The 8,805-nt window shown below is 36.6% G+C and overlaps 1 protein-coding gene across 5 annotated transcripts; it reads right to left on the bottom strand.

The window, feature by feature from the left end:
• Positions 1 to 1,767: 1,767 nt before the first annotated feature.
• Positions 1,768 to 7,535, bottom strand: LOC131032374 (patellin-4). Of its 5 annotated transcripts, none has more exons than XM_057963327.2 (7): positions 7,381 to 7,535; positions 6,390 to 6,482; positions 6,208 to 6,254; positions 3,959 to 5,225; positions 3,113 to 3,237; positions 2,855 to 2,999; positions 1,768 to 2,533 (listed from the first exon to the last, which is right to left on the bottom strand). In XM_057963327.2, exons 4-7 carry the CDS (start codon positions 5,216 to 5,218, stop codon positions 2,270 to 2,272), a joined length of 1,794 nt encoding a protein of 597 aa, XP_057819310.1. In that variant the 5' UTR covers positions 5,219 to 5,225; positions 6,208 to 6,254; positions 6,390 to 6,482; positions 7,381 to 7,535; the 3' UTR covers positions 1,768 to 2,269. The 5 variants fall into 5 exon arrangements, with proteins under 5 accessions (XP_057819310.1, XP_057819311.1, XP_057819307.1 ...); XM_057963328.2 differs by having other exon boundaries at positions 6,390 to 6,498; positions 7,381 to 7,520; XM_057963324.2 differs by lacking the exon at positions 6,208 to 6,254.
• Between the last annotated feature and the right edge of the window lie 1,270 nt (positions 7,536 to 8,805).

Below are 8,805 nucleotides of genomic sequence, written 5' to 3'. Positions count from 1 at the left end.
AATGAGGTCAAGATTCAACAATCATGACTAATTCAAATATATACACCCAGAAAGATATGCCAATTTTAATTATGCTTAAAATGCAAATATCTTCCACCTATAACAAACGAGATACAAAAGAACCTAATAAAGACAACGGCGCCTGTAAAAGAAAGGTGATTTTGATTCATTCTAACTCTAATTAAAATGCAAATATCTTCCACCTATAACAAACGAGATACAAAAGAACCTAATAAAGACAACGGCGCCAGTTTAAAAAGGTGATTTTGATTCATTCTAACTCTACGGATATATTTATTCTACCATTAATTTTTTCCTTTATGTCCCCCTCTTCTAGAAATCCTTTTGCGTACCAAACATTACTTCTACATCCCACAATATTTCTAAGCTATGGAAGCAATAAATTGCTATTACTGCGAACATGCTCTCACCTCTTCCTTAATGCAGCTTTAAGTAAACGAATCAATGCAATGAGAAAAGAGTTTTCACATATATTAAGGTGAGTGAAGGGCCCACTAAATCACGTGAAACGGCATGATAACTTCCATTACTGCGAGTGCGAGGGAATAAAATGCCAACTACCTTTGACAAAACGGCAGAGCCTGTTTGACCCGCAGCCGCAGGCCTGACAAAAGTTCAGTTATTCGTTCACAAAGCGGGCGTTGTGATGGCCCACCATGTCATCATTGCCTACAGCTGGCGCCCGAATCTAATCTATCCCACACGAGCATTGGATTTTTTTTATGGGACCCGCAACCGCTTGCGGCCATGTGACCCTGGTTTCCCCCCTATTAATAAGGGCCCCCATTTTTTAGGCACCTTGGGCCGTGCTCTACAGGTAAGATGAAGCACTAATAATTAGTCATAATTACGCATAGGCCCATGAGAAAGGAGTCTGGATGATCAGATGAGTTTTGAGTCATCACTGCAAGTTTTTTTCGTACAGGATTAATGGTGTCCCTCTTGGCTTTCTAAGGACTGGCGGCTTTGTTCAATCTGCTGTCGGATTAGGATACATGCGCACGACATTATCATACCGTAGATACAAAGTGATCCCCCAACATTAATCATAACATCGACACAATGTGATCCCACATCACATGCAGAAACATCGAGTGATGCCAGAAGAAAGCTGTGCATTGATATTGGACAGCATTTTCTGCTGGTTGTTGGATATTCCACCCCCAACTACCGGTGTTACTTACAGACAACATTATAAGTATTAATGAAGGTTATGTTACATGCAAACAATACTGAAATTCGGGAAAATGGAAAACCCATGAACCTAAATGTGATCCCACATCACATGCAGAAACATCGAGTGATGCCAGAAGAAAGCTGTGCATTGATATTGGACAGCATTTTCTGCTGGTTGTTGGATATTCTACCCCCAACTACCGGTGTTACTTACAGAACATTATAAGTATTAATGAAGGTTATGTTACATGCAAACAATACTGAAATTCGGGAAAATGGAAAACCCATGAATCTAAATGAAGAACAAGAATAAGAACTTCTCAATTATAACCTAAAGGCATTCTAATATTGATGGTGTGGTGCATTCCTTGAGCAATTCCTGTGGTGTAAACATTGCAATTTATTTGACAAGAAAACCAGCTTGCAATTTTAAAAATGACAAACACTTCCAGCATTTAGAGATAAGATGGAGAATCCCAATAACATAAGATCTGAGATACACACTCTCATTACACACAGATTTTCTTTGCGCAGAAGCCTGAACAAAAGATTGCCACACATGCCAGTAGATTCAAGAACAAAATCATTTCAATAGAATAATGTAGCACAATCAAATAATCAATGGAAATAATTGAAATACATGAGGACCTGACACTAGACAAGAAAGATCTCTATCGTATCTCACGGATAGATAGATTGCTAGTAACAAATTGGAAAACCAAGACACTATACAGACAATTTACACGATCAAACTGATAATGGTAACGACTAAGATGATGATGATGATAAGATGTCTATCCAGATGGCTGTGATTTGCATCTTTATAGGTGTACAGAGACAGCGTTATGCCAAATCAGTCTCAAATGCCTGTAATTTGGCACGGTATTACGACAAAACAAAAAAAACTCACAAGCCAGCAGCAAATACAGCTTGAAAATAAACTCCAAAATGTTCTTATGGCAATAATGGCTAAGATGTATATGCACATGAATGAATCTGTAATGTGTTATCTGTTATCACAAGCTGGCCATTTCTTTCCATAGGGTAGAAGAAATAAGCAGCACAAATCCTTTCATGCTATTTGTTGAAGATCATTCTTGACTTTGGTTCTGTAAACAATTCGCTTCTTCTTTGACGAAGTGTTGTTAATTGTCAAGATTACTTTTCCTGCCTCGCTGATTTTGAATGAATTCCGAACTGGTTCTTGATCAATGGCCATTTTCTTCGCTTTCTGTATGATAACAGTGTAACCACCTTCTGCATTAGGTACAAACTCTTCGCTATAGGTCACCTCCCAGCCCACAACTATTATATCCCAAACCAGTGAAGATCCAGCCTGCAGATTCAGTGAATGAATGAATATAAAAACTGAAAAAAAAGCTCAAATTTGTTGACTATGTGCCAACTATCATCACTGAATTTATACATGTACCAGAAATGAGAGGATGCAAGATACAGCTTATGCATGATAATAATACTACAAATAATAAAGAGATCCTTGCTTTTATCTATACTAGTCCAAACTGGTATTCAACACTTCAGAATTTGACTGATTCAATTATATATCTTATGTTTGAGGAACCCATAACCAGCTTAATTCATTAATTAGTTCAATTGCTTTTATTCATCCATTGATAATATAATAACTTAATTCTACCTCTGTTACGGGAATCTCAATAATCTGCTTGGCAGCTGGTTTGATGAACAGCTCGAAAACTCCACCATCTGCTGCTGAGAATTCGGCATCATTTTCCCTGCTTAGACCTCCATACTGCACTGGAACATACTCAGGTGAAATATACCTACATAGAAAATAGCATGTGGGTTATGGTTAAGTATGAAAGCATGCCAAGAGCTTCAAACTTGTTCATGTTGAACAAAACAGAGTTATGCGAGAACAGGTTTAATTCATTACTTGAATAAAGTCTCTGTCACTCTAGCAGGGCGAGCAACAACAAACTTGCTCTTAGTTCGTTGCGTCAGAAATGGAGATATCATTGCAGACAACACTGCATACCACCAAGGTACATTCACAAAGATCTGCGCATAAAACAATACAAAATATGTAAAATAAATTCATTGCGATAAAATGATGCATACAGCAAATACAATATTTGCAAAACAAGAAACAGAAGCATAACACAGACTGCAAATACATACTAAAAAGTGCAACAGCTATATTGTTAACGAAAAAACGAAAAAAAGGCTGAAGATAAATGAACAAGCACGTTAGTTACTGGTGAATGCAGTCCCTAACATTGTGATATATCCAGCAAAAACAATATGGTTGGTATGCTCAGTGAGAGGTATAATTTTATGCCCGGTGTTTTTAGAGGACGTCAAGTATTTAAAACAATATATTCCTAATGAATAATTCAATAAAAATACTAAAAATTTCAGGTGCAGCAAGAAAGATGGCAATTTGAAGGGGGAAACCATTTCTGAAAGATGAATTTGGCAGAAAATGTAAAATGCATCAATTGTAAATTATAGATGGTTTCCAGAGCGCAAAACTCTAAAATGCTAAGAATTGTGTTTAAACAGTTTCTAAAAATAGAAAGACAATGGACAAGAATTGTTCGGTGAGGAAACAGGAAGAAGACGACATCCAACTTTACTACATAAAAGAGCATCGAATATAAACGGACTTATCAAATGAAACATTTCTCTCTGACAATGGGTTGAGGAGCTCATCCTAAAAGTCAGAACAAAATACTTAACAGAGTAAATCCAGAAAGTTCAGTTAACAAATAAATCTTACCTTCCTAGCAACTAACTCTGGATAATTGTCTTGAAAGATGTCCAAAGCCTTCTGGGTAGCTTGTCGCAAATTTTTCTTGGCAGGTCCAGGTGAATTCTTAAGGTCGGTAATCTGAACCATCGCATTTACACCTCCAGGCTTGAAGCTCAGCTGCTGGATTCCCTTCTCCAATAACTGGATTCTCCACCGCAGAAACCGGTCACATTTCTCAGCATCACCGAATGACTTCTGGTAAGTCTCCTTGTCCTGGAAAACCCCATAAACATTATAGCACACTGGATGCCCTTCCTTATCACACCCATGCATGTAAGCCACACCATCGTATTCAGTACCAAAATCCTCTTCCAAAATACTATCAGCACCGAAGCGTTTCCTCCAAAGGATTGTGTTCTTGAGCATGGTGAAGGCTTCTGAAACCTTGAAATCTCTGGCTCGGAGAAACTTCAGAAGGATCACATCGGTTCTTTCATCACCATGGGTATGGAGAAGAGGGACCCCCCATAGGTGAATGTCCTCCACTGGTTGAAGTTCAACCTCCACAGTTTCTTTAGTAACAGTAACCTCAACAGGGGTTTCTGCAGCCTCAACTGCAGTTGTTTCCGCCAATGGAACTGAATCAACAACTACTGTTTCTTCATGCTTTGGCACATCACCCTGAGCCGGTACTTCGATCTTTTCAGTGACTGTAACTACAGTCTCTTCCTTTTTAACGTCTTCTTCACCGACCTTACAATCTATTTCAGTGATAGTTTCTACAATTTTTTCTTCTTCCACTGTTCCCTTGACCTCCTCTACTTTGGTTTCAGGGGTTTTGCTATCCTCTTCACCCTTTGTTTCTGTTTCTTTGCCCCCTTCTTCTTTAGATTCCTCTTTAGTTCCTTCTTTGGCCTCGGCAGCTTCCGCCTCTTTGGTTTCAGGTTCTTTGGGAGGAGGTTCAGTGAATTCATTGTTTTTCAAGGCTTCTTCAACTCGGAGCTTAAGCTCCTGCAAGGCTTTCTTCTCAGATTCTTTCAGTTCCGATATAAAGTAGCTGTCCTCTTTGAAGGAGGCACCCTGGGGTTCCATGCTTGGACTGCTTTCGGCAACAGGTCCACTGTCTACCTTGGTCTCTTCTTCTTTGCTTTTTACAGTCTCGGGCTCAGCTACCGGTGCAGGTGCAGGAGCAGTAATTACTTCCTTCACAGTTTCAGTTACTTCAGTTGACATGGTAGTGTTTGTAGCAGCAGCAGGTGCAGGTGATTCTTCTGTGCTGGCGGCCATCAATTACCTGCTCAAAGTTCAGGCAAAACAAGAATAAATGATTCGCCGGTTAACTAAATAAGCTCACAAATCACCGTGAATCAGTGAAATTTTAAGGCTATGACTCGCTGATCGGACAGATTGCTGTTAAAATTTAAGGGTTTAGCAAAACATTGTTCATAAATGCCCACAGTTTGGATAACCCGCTGAAACTATTAGGCAAGACAGGAATTTTGAAATGATTGAAAACTGTCCAGGGTATTAGGTGATCAGGAAGTTATCTGCAAAAAATAGTCTAGGAAGCTATCTGCGAAAACAAAATCTAAGACATGCCCAATTTTTAAGGTTATCACCTGATCCGAAAATTGATTAGCCAAATGCCCACATAAGAATAGGTAAATTTGAGGACATGTTAATCTGAATATTTTAAACCCGATCAAAGAACTAATTTATTAGAAGAGTAATCAAATTTTATGTATCCGATTCAATATTCATTCAAATCAACAAGACTGTACGAAAAGTTGCTCCAACACTAAACAAAAACTTCGAACAGGAGTATTCCGAAGTCAAGTTATCCCGATGCCTGCAGTAGACTGCTGTCTATGCCAAAAATTATCAGGGAATTTGTCAATTTATTGGGTTATCATCCGATCCTAAGTTGATTGCCATAGAGTTCATATATTTGAAGACATATTAATTTGAACGGCTATATTTATCAGTCAAAGGGGACAAATTCATTCCAGGGAAGAAAACAAGGATTAAAGAGGGTATCAAATTCTGGGGCAACTAATTCGATATTCAAAGAGCTTTGGAATTTTGTTCCGAAACAACATAACTCGACGCTTCAGCCAACAGAAAATCAGTAAACATTGAGGAAAGAAATCAGCATCAGCCTGATGAAACAACTAAATAAAAGGCAGTGGCGAATTCCAGCCTCCAAAACAGCACAAATCTAAATTGATAAATCAATAAATCTTCAAGCTTCATAGAGACAAAAGATCGGATAATACCTTAAGCTTAAACAACGAACCCTAACACTACAAGCTTTATTTTAGCACTGCGATTTACAAACAAAATGAATAGTTATAAATTTTGCTCTGAAAGCACAGAAAAACGAATACAGTAAAAACGAGAAAAATCGTCCAAATTGCCGGCTTGTTCAAAATTAAGGACCCTGTTTAGAAGTATTTACCGTCTCTTAACGAACAAATCGCAGTCTCCGCGAGCGTTCACAAGAAATTTGAGTTACTTTATCCTCTTCTGCAAGCTCCTACCTTCTTTTGCCCTGCAATTGCAATTAACTGTCAAAAAAACAAGTATATCTTCAGTGAACAATAAGATTCGTCTAAATTTAAGCTCAAAAAGTCCAGAATCACAACAACCGTGAGTATATCCGCCAACAGGTCGTGAAAAAATTTGCTTAAAGAGTCTAATTTCTGGCTATACTACGGAAAAGTTAACGGGCAAGTCCATATATCGGTCTAAGAAGGGTTAAATTTACTAACAAGTGTAATTTCTAGTACGAAACAGAAAAGTTTAGTAGCCAATCCCGATATTCGATGAGAAACGGAAAAAATTAACATGCAGTCCAAATTTCTGCGACACGAACAATTTTTTTAATAGCAACCATGTAACAGATAAATTTGCTAGGCAGTCCAACTTTCTGGTACGAAGCCAAAAATCACTCACAAGTCTGATTACCCGTTATCACACCAGAAATGTCACGAAGAAGTCCGTAAGTCCGTTTCTTGGACACACACACAAACACGGCCAAATTTGAGCTAAAAAACAAGTAAAGTTTACTGACATTCCAAATCTCGGCTACAAAACGGCAAAATTCACTGACAAGTACAAAACTCCGTTACAAAACGGTAAAATTCTACTGACAATTCCAAATCTTCGACACAAAACAGATAAAAAGTTTTACAAAAAGGCGAAAAATATTAACACGTCCAGGACTGAGAGCAAAACGGAAAAACATACTAACAAATTCCGATTTCTATTCCGAAACAGAAAAAGACACTATCGCGTCCAACTTCCTCTATCGAACTGATCTTTTTGCAAAAATATCTAACACGTTTAGAAAGAAATCCTCCATTTTTCCTAACATATCCAGAAGTACAAGACAGGAAAAAATAGTAGATGAATCAAAAGTTTTAGCTAGAAAGCAGAAATCTTTTTACCAACACGTCCAAAACTCGTGCTCCTCGCTGTGTATTTCCCGTCGTTTGACGCAAAAAAATCTGTGTCTTCCGGAGCTTTAGAAAACAAAATGGAGCTGTGTACTGCTAAATACTTTGCCTCTCTTAAGGCTTTAACCCTTGAGCTAAACGACATTAAAACCGCTTTTAGAATACCACGTATTTGTGGAAAAACAGCTCATTGCCAGCGAGGATCTCGACCGTTGGCTGACCCCTTTGACAAGACAATCCTGGCCGTCGGATCTCCCGCTTCTCCCAGCTCAGCACACAACCTCGTATACCCCACATGCCGTTCAACGGCTTTTTTGGGGGCCTGTTTTGCGTTTATTGATTGGTGCCGCCGGCGATGATTTGCCGGCAGCCGGCGGCCGGCAATATCAGTGGGACCCGCCGGTTTTTCCTATGGCGGTTGTTAGTGGATGAGCTGGCAGAGTGTTAAGTTCTCGGATACCTTCAGGCAGTCTGATTAAAAAAGTTTGAAATTTCAGGTGCGGGTCCCACAAAAATTTCCCGCAGAAGTTTCCAAAGCGGAATAAAAGTCATTTATATTTGTAACGGAACTAAGGTTATGATGGGTATTTCTAGTATAATGTAATTTAATTATTAAATAAATATGTTTGGGGACTTCAAGCTTTTGAGATAAAGATTGCAGGGATGAGATCCACTAATTATTCATGTTTGGGAGTATAAAGATTGAAATTTTCTATGTTTTTTATATTTTTTAAAATTAAAAAAAAAGAAGTTAGAAATAATTGTGAATAGAAAATATGTATACTAGATAAAATGAGTTTATAATTAAATATTTTAAATTAAAAATGGTATAAATTAAATAAATAAATTGAAATTGTCTATGTTTTAATATTTTTATAAATAAAAAAATTAAAGTTGAAATAATTGTGAATAGAAAATATGTGTACTAGATAAAATGGGATAATAATTAAAAAATTTCAATTAAAAATTGTGTAAAGTAAATAAATAAATTGATGTATTAAAAAATGTTATTAGTTTGAAGAAGAATTTTGTTAGAATTTTCATTTATATAAATTTTGAGTTAATAATTGTAAATTAAATAAATTAATTAATTAATATTTTAGAAAAAAAAATTATGGTTTGAAGAAGAATTTGGTTAGAATATTCATGTATATAAATTCAAATTTGTTATATTGAAAAGATAAAATAATGAATATTAATAATATAGTGGTATTGTCAACAAAATAAATGGATAAAATAATGACAAATATTTGTATTAATAATTTCATCTAAAGACAATTAAACTAATTCATTAAGTAATTCATATCTTTATTTATATAAAAGAAATAAATAAAATTTAATAGGATGAGTTTTTTTTATTTTTTTGTATTGATCAAAGCAAAAAAGGATTACAAAGAAATTAAATAACAATTCAAA

Source organism: Cryptomeria japonica, chromosome 8, assembly GCF_030272615.1.
Source record: "Cryptomeria japonica chromosome 8, Sugi_1.0, whole genome shotgun sequence".
NCBI lineage: Eukaryota > Viridiplantae > Streptophyta > Pinopsida > Cupressales > Cupressaceae > Cryptomeria > Cryptomeria japonica.
The sequence above is the reverse complement of the archived record's forward strand: the minus strand, read 5'-3'. Positions and strand labels throughout refer to the sequence as shown.

Excerpts from the sequence above, each read along its gene's own strand:
- LOC131032374 (XM_057963327.2), bottom strand. The coding sequence starts at position 5,218 with ATGGCCGCCAGCACAGAAGAATCACCTGCACCTGCTGCTGCTACAAAC. Across the intron at positions 3,238-3,958 it reads CAGAGTTAGTTGCTAGGAAG|ATCTTTGTGAATGTACCTTG; the intron begins GTAAGATTTATT and ends TTTTATGCGCAG. Across the intron at positions 2,534-2,854 it reads TTGAGATTCCCGTAACAGAG|GCTGGATCTTCACTGGTTTG; the intron begins GTAGAATTAAGT and ends CTGAATCTGCAG.